The sequence below is a fragment of the Hemibagrus wyckioides genome, linkage group LG26 (genome assembly GCF_019097595.1).
Source record: "Hemibagrus wyckioides isolate EC202008001 linkage group LG26, SWU_Hwy_1.0, whole genome shotgun sequence".
Classification (NCBI taxonomy): domain Eukaryota; kingdom Metazoa; phylum Chordata; class Actinopteri; order Siluriformes; family Bagridae; genus Hemibagrus; species Hemibagrus wyckioides.
In genome coordinates, this window is record NC_080735.1 from 19,378,758 (window position 1) to 19,394,073 (window position 15,316).

Sequence of the window (15,316 nt, forward strand, 5' to 3'; positions counted from 1 at the left end):
TTTTGTCTTCTGGAAGACTTTCCACTAGATGTTATTGTTGATGATTGTTGCTGTGGGGATTAGTGTTTATTCAACTACAGGAGCATTACTGAGATCAGACTCTGATGTTGGGATGTTGAGGAGACTCCAGTTCATCCCAGTGGGGTTGAGGTCAGAGTCAGGGCTCTGTGCAGGACACTCCAGATCTTCCACCTTCTCCAACCTTCACCTCCACACCATGGAGATCTTCATGGAGCTCAGGGGCTTTGTGTACTGGAGCATTGTCATGCTGGAACAGTGTCTGAGTCTCTTAGTTTCAGTCATGTTACAGAGACATTCAGTACAACTGTGCGTTTCAGACTGGAAGAACCACATATTAGTGTGATGGTCAGGTGATTGGTTGGTGCCATGAAGAAGCTTCCTAACAAAAAAAAATGTAATTGAGGATGAATCTAAAGGCCCAAACCAATGAAAACATGTGAATGACTTAGTTAAAGACTCATATTTTTAATTATGATAAAAAATATTATTCCTTCACATGTAGATACTCAACACATATCATATGTTGTCATATGTTGGGGGGATTACCTTTTTTTTTTTTAATTAATGTCAAGAATACCTTACACAAGAAAACAAAAAATAAATTATATGTAATATTACATAATTACAATTACAATTAATAATGTATCTGATGTCACCTTATAGTTACTTCTATTAAAACAAACTAAAAGGCATCACAGTTGTGGTATTTACACAAGTAAAACTTTATTGGAATGATTCTTGTGGTGCAAAATATCACCAGAGCACTCCGTCGTGTCTTCAGTCGGTTAATGATGCTGTGGAATCTGGAGAGTTAACAGACTTGAGTATTACAAAATTCAGAACACCCAAAAGAAGCCAGTTTCACTTTACCCGTCTGCCGAGGAAGAACATACTTTACCAGCTAAGGAAATGTTTAATAGAGTTTAAAAAAGGGAAGAAAGATGCACGGCCAACGAGCTCAGACTTGGGAGACTCAAGGTTTGAAATGAAACAGTAGAAAGATGCTCATTTTGGCATGTCATTGGACTTGTCCTCTCACAATCATTCAAATGCAAGTCAAATTGCTTTACTTGGGCACCTGAATGTGAATAACACATGGAAAATACTAAGTGCATCCTCACCACCTTCCTCTCTTCCAATCTACTGCTCATTTCACCTCCCACACATTCCTGCTCATGGAGGAAGATCTGTCTGCAGACCAGTGGGCATGTCATTAAACCCATATGAACCCAAGCATGAACACTATTTAAATGCTTGAGTGACACACAGAATTTAAAAAAATTAGTAAAAATTATCGATTCCCTCAGATAAATGGGAAATGTTTATGAATATGGTGTAAAAATCCTCTCAGAAAATACTGTCAGGTTAGGTCCTGTTATCTAGTGGACCAAGAAAAATGGATTTTTGAAGGCTTTTCTATATATTGAGTCAAAGACACGCCCACCTTCACATCTATGGCCCACTCACTAACGTCCAAATTTCCATAAATACGCTTAAACATACACTTTCTGTGGTCTGTGATCTGCAGACAGACCTGACTGGAATGCTGCTGGGATTCGGTGGATAACCTGAGGATAACTGGATTTGTGGATCTTCGTGCTTTTATTCTCCTCACTAAATGGTGAGATTAGAGCAGTTCAATATGAAAAGAGAAAACAAATAGACAAAAGAGCAATCTGTTTGTGCTGCGATTGAGCTGCTGCAGTCTTATGTCTTTTCTAAACCCTGCTTAAAATGAGCAGGTTACCGGGTTAAAACGGACCCTTAAAAGTTTCAATGTAAAAACACCTTTATAAAGCAAACACTGTCTACCGTTCCAGTGAATGGTGTTCAAAAGACTTAGCCGTAACAAATGACGACTCTTAACGTCACTCGGCACAACATCAAAGTCCCATTCGCACCAAAACGGCCTAGTCCATTAGCACTAGTATTGTGCTATCATCCAGACATTTGTGCTCTTATTACTCAGTTTGTTAACTTTTAAAATGAGTCACATCATTCAGCAAACCATCAACACAACATGCCAATTGCACCAAAATATTGAAGAGTGACAGCGCAGCTTCAAAACAACGTACTACCGCTTAAATTTAAGACATAAAATAGCACAAAAGGTTTCTTTTTTAAAGGCACAAACATAGCACAATTGAATTTTTCATAGCAAATGTCCACTGAGATTCCAATTGCCAATCCGGGACGGCGAGGACTAACAGGTTCATCCTCCAAGCCGAGGAGAGTGCTAATTCTGTATACATGAGCTCACCTGAGCTGTGATTGGTGACACTGATCTGATTGCCACTCACTGTTATTTGAACGTTGATAGCCTGCAGCGTTACACACTTCATTTAAAATATTGCTTAATAAGTAAATAAATCAGGCTGCTTTCACACTATTTTTTCTCAAACCGTCAGTGCATGTTTTACATGTAATCCATCAACAAGGCAGGCAGAATTCAAACACTTTAAAAATAGAGCTGCCTTTGGCGTTTTTTCTTTTTGGTCACAACAGAACTTCCAAAGTATTTCAGAAAAACACTGAGTGACATCAAGCGGCCAATACAAGACCAGTCGGGTTGCTTGTTGGTGAAGCAATATGAAGAGATTCTCTTGATTTTCTGCCTTCAAAGCTATAGCAAATGCAAACAACCTCCTCATCTCCAGATTCACACCAATCTGTATTCCATCCAAATGAGTGACAATGAAAAATCTAATCTAGAGTGCAAGCTAGGCTAGTTAGCCACTACTAGTTAGGACTGGTAGGAACATCGTTATGATTACAGTGTGCATATTTTGTGAGTCCCTTTTTTCATATCAGCAGCAAAATTGCTTTTTATAGCCGGCCATTTACTTTCCTGTATGTTAATTTATTCACATATCATCGGAGTTCCAACTGTAAACGATGCTGACCCGTCATCAGTTAAAAAAAAAAAACAAAAAAAAAACAACAACTGTGATGTGTTTATTTTTTAAAATGAAATAAAATATAAAAAAGTGAAAGTGTGAAAGCAGCCTAAAACAGCACGTGTCTCTTAGTGACGCAAATATAGCAGAGATAGCCTATGTTGGTGCGACTGTGACATCACAACTCATACAAATAAAACGATTTCGTTCGTTTTCTGATCAAAACGGCGTATCGAATTTACACGCGGCGATGTGTTTGTAGAGTCAGCTTGTAGAGCGGAAGAATCGAAACTTTAACGTTTAACGTTCCTCATCAAATCCAGCAGCACTGAAACAGCTGTTCATCAAACAAAAACACGAATCCCTTCAGGAAAAAAAGGTGTAAACGAAAGTGTAATGTCAGGTTCTGCTCTCTGTATCCTCCTCACGTTTTAAAGGGCGCAGAGTGCACATGCTCCTGGACTTCAGTGGACTTGTCAAAAACATTAATCAACTAAACTACCTTCAAGCTCTGTTGACGAGCTCTGATCTCATGGCACATTTTCCATACATGACACTTTAGAGACTGTTCGATGCAGCACGCCGAGATGCAGGCAGATCCAGGGACAAATAATAATAATAATAATAATAATAATAATATCATAATAAGCTCTATACTCAACTATAAACATTATAGAATCATGGCTTTTTCTCACCGTCATCCTTTCAATGCATTAAAACAGTACAGCAACAGACAGGCCTAAAAGAAACACAAAGCTTTAAAATATGTCACATATTATGCAACAGTCTGTGGTGAAGATGCCGGGCGGAGTCGAGCGCTCCTGAGGGAAGGACTCATCGAATGCGTCCCTGTCGCTGTGACAAACCGCATGTAGACAGAAATAAAAGAGCAACAATAAACGTGATAAACGTGGACGGGGAAACGGGATGGCAAAGGCAACGGTGTCTGTCCTTCTGGCTCATCACTGTACTTCTTTAAGCTGCTCACACTGGTTCTACACACAGAAAAAACATCCATCATGCTAATTCTCGTTCGCTCATCTCGCTCGGCTGCGCTAGAAGTCGGCAAACTCTTTAGCGCACTTCTCGGTGAGGGACACTCGAATCTCCTCTTCCTCATAGTCATCAAAGTTGCTGGTGTCCCCCGGACCCCTGCATTTAGGGATAAATGGAGCCTCCACCTAAAACCCACCCATCCCCACACACACACACACACACACAGAGATTTCAGCATTTTCTTGCAATCAACACCAGGGAATGTGGTCTCTGTGTCTTAGTGAAGAAGGTGAGGCCTCTGAGTCACAGTGAAGGAGGTGTGGCCTCTGTGTCTCAGTGAAGGGGGTGTGGCCCATGTGTCTCAGTGAAGGGGTGTGGTCTCTGTGTGTTTCAGTGAAGGAGGTGTGGCCTCTGTGTTTCAGTGAAGGAGGTGTGGCCTCTTTGTCTTAGTGAAGTAGGTGTGGCCTCTGTGTTTCAGTAAAGGGGCTGTAGCCTTTTTGTTTCTCAATGAAGGAGGTGTGGCCTCTTTGTCTCAGTGAAGGAGGTGTGGCCTTTGTGTTGTAGGGGGTGTGGCCTTTGTGTCTCAGTGAAGGAGGTGTGGTCTCTGTGTGTCAGAGAAGGAGGTGTGGTTTCAGTGTTTCATTGAAGGGGGTGTGGCCTCTGCGTGTCTCAGTGAAGAAGGTGTGGCCTCTATGTCTCAGTAAAAGAGATGTGGTCTCAGTAGGTGAGGGTAAGAGAGTGTGTCTGTGTGTGTGAGAGTGTGTGTGTGTGTGTGTGTGTGTGTGAGAGTGTGTGAGAGTGTGTGTGTGTGTGTGTGTGTGCACCTTACCCTTCTCTGGTAGATGGCGATCCAGTCAGTGGTGGAGAACCACTTGTGGCCTTTGATGTCGTTGACGCCGTTTTTCAGGTTGCCGTAGCGCTTGGTGAGGTCGACCTGCAGCAGGTTGCGCAGAAGCTCCTTTAAATCTGAGCTGAAGTGTGAGGGAAAACGCACCTGCACACACAGAAACACACACACACACAGTTACACAGCGATTCTTACACTGAACTAATATTTTTCTATATGAAGCAACACAACAGATATTTAACTAAAGGGTTAACTAAAAGCACAGATTAACTTATTTGTCTGGGCTCGTTGTCACCTTTCCTGAGACGATCTTCTCGTAGATGTGGATCGGCTGATCTGCAAAAAACGGAGGATACCCGGCTGCCATCTCGTACACCAGCACACCCAAAGCCCACCAGTCCACCGCTTTATTATAACCCTGAGAGAGACAACCCAAGGGAGAGATTGTGTGTGAGAGAAAATGACACAAAGTTCAGCCTGTAGCGAATTTTACAGTTGCCTCATAGGATTGGTCCAAGGAATCATTTCAACCAATCACATGGATTTGTCGCATTACTGCATCATACTGTATTTTCATAGAAACAGAAACAGCACTGAAACTTACTTTACTCAGGATGATCTCTGGGGCCAGGTACTCAGGCGTGCCGCACAGCGTCCATGTGCGACCTTTAACACGTTTTGCAAAGCCAAAGTCTGTCACCTGTACACACACACACACACACACACACTGTTAAACACCATACCGAGCATCAATCTTCACCTTAAATCTATGCTAACTATAAATGTTGCTTTCATTTATTTCGAGAATAAGTGAAATGTGGTTGCATTATGCTGCAGTGCTCTGTGCAGACAGTAGAGGGCAGCAGATTTCAGTTCAATCGTGACCAGACTCTCCTCACGCACTCTGTATCCTTGTGTTTTAACCACATTATTATTTTTTTTTTTTGAGAAAACAATATTTGAGACAGAATTTTGAGAAATGGTTAAAATTACTCACTGAAATAAACAATACTTGGACAGATCCAATAAAATTAGATTTGATCCATATGTACTTTCCCCCATACTTGTGTATGAATGAAAGGGAGGGAAGTGGAACAGTAAGATTACAGGGTGAAGAGGTGAAGAAGGTACAGGAGTTTAAGTACTTGGGGTCAACAGTCCAGAGTAATGGAGAGTGTGGGAGAGAGGTAAAGAAGCGAGTGCAGGCAGGTTGGAATGGGTGGAGAAAGGTGTCGGGAGTTCTGTGTGATAGAAAAATATCGGCGAGAATCAAGGGGAAGGTGTACAGGACAGTGGTGAGACCGGCCATGCTGTATGGTTTAGAGACAGTATCACTGAGACAGAGACAGGAGGTAGCAGAGCTGAAGATGTTGAGGTTCTCTTTGGGAGTGAGACGGTTGGACAGGATTAGGAACGAGTACATCAGAGGGACGGCTCATGTTGGATGTTTGGGGGACAAAGTTAGGGAGGACAGATTAAGATGGTTTGGACATGTCCAGAGGAGGGAGAGTGAGTATATTGGTAGGAGAATGTTGGACATGGAGCTGCCAGGCAGGAGGAAAAGAGGAAGGCCAAAGAGGAGGTATATGGATGGAATAAATGAGGATATGAAGCTAGTGGGTGTAAGTGTTGAGGATGCAGAAGATAGGGATAGGTGGAGAGAGATGATTCACTGTGGAGACACGAATTTGGTAAGCTTTTTTGCCAGTTTAAGTGGAGTATGGGGGAAAGTACTTCTTCTTCTTCTTCTTCTTCTTCTTCATCTTCTTCTTCTTCTTCTTCTTCTTCTTTTGGCTTTACCAAATTCGTGTTTTCTTGATATTTATATTCATCATAAATGACTCTTTCTCCTTCTCGGAAGAGTAACATAACATTTAAAAAGTATCTTGGATCTTTGGTAAAAGATCTCAGTGTGATTCCTCAAGAGGAGAAAAACCAGCTAATATGTTAACTTTCCCCAGATGCAGTGTGACAGGAGAATCTGAAGCACTGCTTCTGCTGTAGATGTACTTTATGTACTGACATGTGTTAGAAAACTGGATTATCAGTCTAAATGAAAATGAACCCTTTCGGAGCTCAAAATGGCAGTGATTAAACTGTGTAACAGCATAAAACGCAATGATGCAGGAAGAGGATGCTCAGAGGATAAGTGTGGAAATTTCATTTAATGTAATTCCTGGGATCTGATTGGCTGAAAAGGGAAAATCACCAATAGCTGTCACAATTCACCGATTAGAGATTTTAGGGCCATTAAATAAGATTAAGTGCTGTTTAAAAAAATGAAAGTGTGTGCCTGTGAGTGCGTGTGTAAGAGAGAGAAAGAGAGGGAGAGAGAGGGAGAGAGAGAGAGAGAGAGAGAGAGAGAGAGACCTGTATGTAGCCCTGCTGGTCGATGAGGAGGTTTTCTGGTTTCAGATCTCTGTAGATGAGATCCAGAGCATGAAGATACTCAAATGTCAGAACTATCTGAGATGCATAAAACCGAGCATGGGGTTCACTGTTTAAACAGAAAGGGAGAGAGAAAGACAAACAGACAGAGAGGTAATTTGTTTCATTTATCATGGGGGGGGGTGTAAACTTTTGCACATTTGTAGCCTTTTTATGCCTATTTCTTATTGACTTAATAATAAAAAAGCTATAAAATGGAAAATGGCTGCATGTTTATTATAAATTTTTGACCCGATTTACTTGAATGAAATCACTTCCTGTAACAGATTGCTAATCAGTTTATTATATCCAATATTATATATAATATATTAATTATATATAAAATGATCAAAATTTAATTTCCTAATTACATTTGCATTGCCACTAGGGGGCGAAACGTCAAAATCATGTCCTGATAGAATGACTGGCACTCAGTTCAAGGAAGTTTGTTTAGCGGTCATAGTGGAAAGGTGCATGAAAATGTAACACTGTCAGCCTTTTGACTATCGGCTGCCAAAATTCATCATCATAAAAACGTTTCATTTCATGATGTGAGTAAAGTGTTTGGCTCACCTAAACCTGCCGATCCTGCGCAAGTGTGAAAACATCTCTCCTCCCTGGACATACTCCATCACCATGTACAGGTTAGTGTTATCCTACACACACACACACAATATTTATAACACCATGTTTAATACATCACCCATTCACATTAGAGTCTCTGTATAACAGTAGAGAACACACACACACCTTAAAGGAGTACTCAAGCTGTACTAGGAAAGGAAAACTGACAGCCTGCAGGATGCGTTTCTCATTAAGCGTGTGTTCAATCTGCTTCAACTTTACCACCTGAGAGAGAGAGAGAGAGAGAGAGAGAGAGAGAGCGAGAGAGCGAGAGAGAGGGGTGGAGGTGGGTGTTTAACTAGTGAAGTATTATTGCATCACAAAATATATAAGAGTATATAATAATATAATGTACAGGTTCTGATATGCAGGTCATGGAACACCTTTTAAAGGAAGGAGTGGGGGTCGGGGTGTGCATTTCTAATTTGCATATTAGTACAATATGGATTCCCTGCTGAGCGTAAATGTGCAGGTGCCTAGTGCTATTTTTTATTTTTTTGGAACAGCAAAACTAAAAATAAAACTGCTGTCTTTAAAACAGGTTCAAGGTGACTTTCTGATTGGCTCGACAGTGTAAATGTCAAAGGCAGGTGTAAGTTTTATACCTTCTGCTTGTTGAGGATCTTCATGGCGTAGTGCTGGCCATTCTCCCGGTGCCTCACGAGCATCACACGGCCAAACGAGCCTGTTCCTAGAGTCTTCAGCAAATCAAACTGATCCAGAGAGGCGGTATTCTGAATAAACACACACACACACACACACTATGATTAAAGGCAAACTGTACATATACAGAGAAAAAACACCAACATATAACAGCTCTATATGTTGAATATTATAACTTATTTAAATTATATAATATATAATAATAAATGTATACACTCAGTACACATGACAGAATGTTTACAATGGCGTTATAATTATCCCCATAATACTGCTCCTATCTGCCCTTATCTGTACATATTGTATTAGCTATACATAATCCATAGTATTCTGTATATCATGTCCATGGCACATACATCTGTATATCATGTTGATAATACTGTTTATACCCAACTGTAATTATCTCCATAGTACTGCTCCTATTTGTACACAAGTCCTATTCTGTACATACTAGATTATCTACATTACTGTATATAAAGCATTTGCTGTTCATCTTTTCAAACAGAAGTTGAGTGTTGCAGACACATCACCAGCGTCTCCAAAGGAAATATAAAGGCACCAAAACTGTAACAGGCTGTTAACCAAAATACCATTTAAAAAATTATATATATTTAAAACATACAGAAGTAGACGCGGAGAAAACAAAGTCTGTTAAACCCAGCGACCACGAAAGACAGATGATAAGTAGGAGTGTGTTTGTGTGCGGCTGTGTGTGGTGAAAAAGAAAAGATGTGCCTGAGGGACGCATGGCTGTAATATAAAGTGCATTTCTGTTTTGAACAAACAATCAACCAACATCCAGACATAGTAGTTAGTTACATCTGTAATACTGACTAGAGCTCGTTGTTTTAAAAGGTATACACACCAATCACGCATAGTATTAGGAGCAGGTGAAGTGAATAAGACTAATGATCTCCTCATCATGGCCCCTGTTAGTGGGTGGGATATATTCGGCAGCAAGTCCAAGTTTTGTCCTCAAAGTTGATGTTAGAAGCAGGAAAAAGGGACAAGCGTAAGGATTTGAGTGAGTGTGATGGCGAGACCACTGGATCAGAGCATCTCCAAAACTGCAGCTCTTGTGGGGTGTTCCCGGTCTGCAGTGGTCAGTATCTATCAAAAGTGGTCCAAGGAAGTAACAGTGGCGAACCGGAGACAGGGTCATGGGCGGTCAAGCCTCATTGATGCACGTGGGGAGAGAAGGCTGATCCGATCCAACAGACGAGCTACTGTTGATCAAATTGCTGAAGAAGTTAATGCTGGTTCTGATAGAAAGGGGTCAGAATACACAGTGCAGGACGGGTCAGGGCTGTTTTGGCAGCAAAAAAGGGGACCAACACAATATTAGGCAGGTGGTCATAATGTTATGCCTGATCAATGTATATCATAAATGTTTATCTTAAATATTGTCCAAGTTTTTGTCCCGACTCTGTAGTGTGAACGTGACGTTTGTCTCCAACTTTCCAATTAGTTTTGTTAAAAACTCAGCACAAACACAGACAGGAACATAGCTATTTACCGCTGTAGCATGCGTGAAATATGTGTAAAAACATGAGAGTTTATACGGCTGTGTGTTGGTTTGTCACGACTTGCAGAAATGCTGGTGTCACATCCATACACTCTCTCAATCTCCATCTTACCTGAGCGGGATTCTCCCATTTCCTGAGGAAGTCTTCCCTGGCGAGGGCCAAGAACTCTTTAACTATGGAGGAATTAGGTAAAAAATGCTGTCACAAACATATACTATATAATCAAAAACCTAACCATGACACCCATACCTGTTTTTCCCCCAAAACTGATACCATAAAGTTTGAAGCACTCACTTTTATAGAACGTCTTTGTATTTTGTGGCATTGTAATTTCCATTTACTGGAACAAAGAGGCTCAAACCCTGTGCCATCATGACAATGCCCCTGTGCACAAAGCAACTCCATGAGGACATGGTGTAGAGGTGAAGGCTGGAGTGGAAGAACTTGAGTGTCCTGCACAGGGCCTGAGTCTGACTCAATAGCACTGAACACCTTTGGGATAAACTGCAACTGGAGTCTCAAGCACGTAATGCTGCTATTTTACTTAGCCATAGTAAGGTGTTAGCACTGATAAATGCTCCATTGTTCTGTTTTCAACATACAGAGTATCCATTTTTTAATCCATCATGTATTTCTGGTTAGTTGGTTAGATGCAGAATTGACTCGAGGTTACTGTTACTGGTAAATAGGTAATTCTGGTGTTTACTTTTGCACTTTTAAAAAATTTTTTTACAGATCTTTTTGTACATGTGAGCACTAATTAACATGCACTAATTAACCAGAGTATTGGGCCAAGATACTTTATTGTACTGCAATAATCTGATAAATGCACAGATCAGTTGATCTGATTGATAATGTGCGTGTAAACATGTTTAAAGATCAGCCTGTGCTGTTTGGTCTGAAACGATTACCAAATTAATTGTTGCATCGGCACAATGGCAGGAAGCATCCTAATAAAGAGAACTGTTCTCAAGCTTCTAGGATTAGTTAGGATGATAGGATCACTTACATATTGCTGTTTATTTCAACCTGAATTTTTGCTTCACCTTCCTAATCATTGCTTCATTTTCATAAGCACGGTGAAATCTGAATTTTCGACTGCTGTAAATGTGCATATGCAAATGAGTACAAGGTGCTAAACTTTCAGCTCCTGTCCTGGATTTCCAAGATGCAAATAGATTTTCTTGACCTGAAATTTGTCCCACCTGGTTTGCTTTTCAGAACTTTAATCTCCTTTCATCTTGCATTGCCTTATTTCATTTAAAATCTGGACTTTTCATTTTTATTTGTACTTGAAATTTCTTCTGCCCAGTCATATTCTAATATCTAAGACTCAGATTCAGAAAACCAAGAATGCCGTTATAAGCAATAGAAATTATGAAGCTTGTTTCATTTCACACTGGAAAATTAGGATGGAGAGAAGTAGGAAAGAGAAGAAACAAAGACAGTGATGAAGAGAGATCACAGAGATGAAGGAAAAGAGATGTGGAGGGATGAAGGGAGACATACTGAAAGATAAAAGAAGAGATGCCCAGTTATGAAGAGAGAGACACAGAGGGATGAAGGGAGAGATAAATATAGAGGGATAAAAGGAGAGAGAGAGAGAGAGAGAGTCACAGAGGGATAAAGGTAGGGAGGGAGATGCAGAAATATGAAGAACGACGTATGGAGGGATGAAGGGAGAGAAACAGAGGGATGAAGGGAGGGAGGGATTCGAGATATATACAGAGATGCTGATGAAGACGCACCGCTTTCCATCTCGTTTCCCCTCCTTGCGGCCGGCGTGTTGCCCATGACTGGGAGTCCAAGCGCTGGACACCAGCTCGATTTTCTTTCTCTCCACCAATCTGGATTTGGAGACGGTTGATTTGAAACGAAACCACAAGGATGAATCAAATCCGCTTTTAGACGCAAACGATATCTTTAACTCAGGTTACAGGGCCGCCGCGCACCATCCATCCGCATCAGGCCGGAGCGAGCCCGGGCCCCGACGGCCCCTCTGCGCCGTCCTTCGCCCCGATTTCCACCCTGTTTCCGTGTCTTCTGCAGATAATACGTCGGTCAAGTCCCTTTTTTGGGGCTCTCCGAAAACTCCGAAATTAAAATCGGTCATGAAAAATACGCTAGAGCAGAAACAGCAGCATCACGGAAGGATGCAACCAGGCGACCGTTTCGCTTCCATGTCCCGCCTCTCGGCGCAGAACATTGGCTTCGTCTGGCGCAGACTGGCAGGTGGACAGAGCGATGTGATTGGACACGAACGTGGGCGCAACGGTAATTGGAGCGATGCTATTGGTCAGCTCTCTGCGTGACATGTCCCGCCTCCGCTAGAAACTGCTCTATATGACAGTTTTCCAGCGTTTTCCAACTACCAGACATACCTAGTTAAGATAATCTCAGCTATAACGTCAGAGGTATGTGCACCCCTGACCATCACACCCAAACATGGTTCCTCCACAGACCGTTGCCATAATTTTCGAAGCACACAACTGTCTTTATATGCTGCAGCATGTTCATTTCTCTTCACTGGAACTAAAAGGCCCAAACCTGTGCCCATGGCCATGGTCCAAAATCTAATGGAAAGCCTTCTCAGAAAAGTGGACCTTATTGTGATAGCAGAGGGGAAAGAAATCAGGAATGGGATGTTCAACAAACACATGTGGTTGGGATGGTCAGGTGTCCATAAACGTTTGGCCGTGTAATGTGAATATGAATTGTAAAAATCAGGCCCTAAATAGCCAGAAAATTTCATGTGTGTTTATGTGACAGAATGGAAGTGGTAGTTCACTGGTTAGTGTTGGACCACTTGTCAGTGTTGTAAATCTTAGGACAAGCAAGCTACCACTGCTGGGCCCTTGAGTAAGGCCCTTAAGTCTCAACTGCTCAGTTAGATAAATGACATAATGAGAAAGAACAATAAAAAACAGTAAAAAAAACCAACTGTAGTATTTGTGGTTGATGTGGTTGAAACACACACACACACACACACTCTGTTTTCATCCACAACATTGTTCCAAAACAAAGTGTTGCCTCTGTTCATATTACACTTAGTGCAGGAGGTGTGGCCTCTGTTTAGTTAGTAACAGTAACAGTAACTGTGCAGGAGGTGTGGCCTCTGTTTAGTTAGTAACAGTAACAGTAACTGTGCAGGAGGTGTGGCCTCTGTTTAGTTAGTAACAGTAACAGTAACTGTGCAGGAGGTGTGGCCTCTGTTTAGTTAGTAACAGTAACAGTAACTGTGCAGGAGGTGTGGCCTCTATTTAGTCAGTAACAGTAACTGTGCAGGAGGTGTGGCCTCTATTTAGTCAGTAACAGTAACTGTGCAGGAGGTGTGGCCTCTGTTTAGTCAGTAACAGTAACTGTGCAGGAGGTGTGGCCTCTGTTTAGTCAGTAACAGTAACTGTGCAGGAGGTGTGGCCTCTGTTTAGTTAGTAACAGTAACAGTATCTGTGCAGGAGGTGTGGCCTCTATTTAGTCAGTAACAGTAACTGTGCAGGAGGTGTGGCCTCTATTTAGTCAGTAACAGTAACAGTAACTGTGCAGGAGGTGTGGCCTCTATTTAGTCAGTAACAGTAACTGTGCAGGAGGTGTGGCCTCTGTTTAGTTAGTAACAGTAACAGTAACTGTGCAGGAGGTGTGGCCTCTATTTAGTCAGTAACAGTAACTGTGCAGGAGGTGTGGCCTCTATTTAGTCAGTAACAGTAACAGTAACTGTGCAGGAGGTGTGGCCTCTATTTAGTCAGTAACAGTAACTGTGCAGGAGGTGTGGCCTCTGTTTAGTCAGTAACAGTAACTGTGCAGGAGGTGTGGCCTCTGTTTAGTCAGTAACAGTAACTGTGCAGGAGGTGTGGCCTCTGTTTAGTTAGTAACAGTAACAGTAACTGTGCAGGAGGTGTGGCCTCTATTTAGTCAGTAACAGTAACTGTGCAGGAGGTGTGGCCTCTATTTAGTCAGTAACAGTAACTGTGCAGGAGGTGTGGCCTCTATTTAGTCAGTAACAGTAACTGTGCAGGAGGTGTGGCCTCTGTTTAGTCAGTAACAGTAACTGTGCAGGAGGTGTGGCCTCTATTTAGTCAGTAACAGTAACTGTGCAGGAGGTGTGGCCTCTGTTTAGTCAGTAACAGTAACTGTGCAGGAGGTGTGGCCTCTATTTAGTCAGTAACAGTAACTGTGCAGGAGGTGTGGCCTCTGTTTAGTCAGTAACAGTAACTGTGCAGGAGGTGTGGCCTCTGTTTAGTCAGTAACAGTAACTGTGCAGGAGGTGTGGCCTCTGTTTAGTTAGTAACAGTAACTGTACAGGAGGTGTGGCCTCTATTTAGTCAGTAACAGTAACAGTAACTGTGAAGGAGGTGTGGCCTCTGTTTAGTCAGTAACAGTAACTGTGCAGGAGGTGTGGCCTCTATTTAGTCAGTAACAGTAACAGTAACTGTGCAGGAGGTGTGGCCTCTATTTAGTCAGTAACAGTAACAGTAACTGTGCAGGAGGTGTGGCCTCTATTTAGTCAGTAACAGTAACAGTAACTGTGCAGGAGGTGTGGCCTCTATTTAGTCAGTAACAGTAACAGTAACTGTGCAGGAGGTGTGGCCTCTGTTTAGTCAGTAACAGTAACTGTGCAGGAGGTGTGGCCTCTGTTTAGTCAGTAACAGTAACTGTGCAGGAGGTGTGGCCTCTGTTTAGTCAGTAACAGTAACTGTGCAGGAGGTGTGGCCTCTGTGACTCTTAGTAAAAAAAAACAAAAAAAACAAAACAAGGGAGTCTTACATGCATTTAAATTTGTAATAGTGTAATACTGAAACATCCTTCTAAAAACACATCATAGGCAGCCATGCATAAAGTCTAATTATTATAGACATATTCACTGATGCAGAGGGATCCAGACACACTTGACAGACAAAACAAAGATTATAAAAGGCTTGTCTTTAGTGATCCCAGAAATGAGAGGAGAATGTGATGATAAAAACGTGAGATTCCCTGACTCAAGATAACAGGCTACACTCACAAGGGCCTTGGATGGATTCATAGGTGAAGACAAATAAAATATTGATGCTGCATGGGCTGCATTAGAGGCAAACAAACCATTTGCAATATACAAAGAGAAGCTTGGTGCAATTATTCAGGTACTGATAACATCGCTAATGACAACAATAATCATGGAGCATTGAAACAAACTTTTCTGAATGAAATAAGACCTAAACTATCAAATGTTTATAAGCATAGTTGAGAATGAATTGAAAAATTTATTTTCTCATAGAACATACAACAACAACAACAACAACAACAATAATAATAACAATAACAACAACAACAACAATAATAAT

The 15,316-nt window shown here is 41.6% G+C and overlaps 1 protein-coding gene across 1 annotated transcript; it reads right to left on the reverse strand.

Annotated features, from left to right (window-relative positions):
* Window positions 1–719: 719 nt before the first annotated feature.
* Window positions 720–12,196, reverse strand: prkacab (protein kinase, cAMP-dependent, catalytic, alpha, genome duplicate b). Its single transcript, XM_058380727.1, has 10 exons — window positions 11,747–12,196; window positions 10,110–10,171; window positions 8,418–8,546; window positions 7,939–8,037; window positions 7,762–7,844; window positions 7,132–7,258; window positions 5,366–5,461; window positions 5,057–5,179; window positions 4,744–4,908; window positions 720–4,099 (listed from the first exon to the last, which is right to left on the reverse strand). Exons 1-10 carry the CDS (start codon window positions 11,790–11,792, stop codon window positions 3,974–3,976), a joined length of 1,056 nt encoding a protein of 351 aa, XP_058236710.1. The 5' UTR covers window positions 11,793–12,196; the 3' UTR covers window positions 720–3,973.
* Between the last annotated feature and the right edge of the window lie 3,120 nt (window positions 12,197–15,316).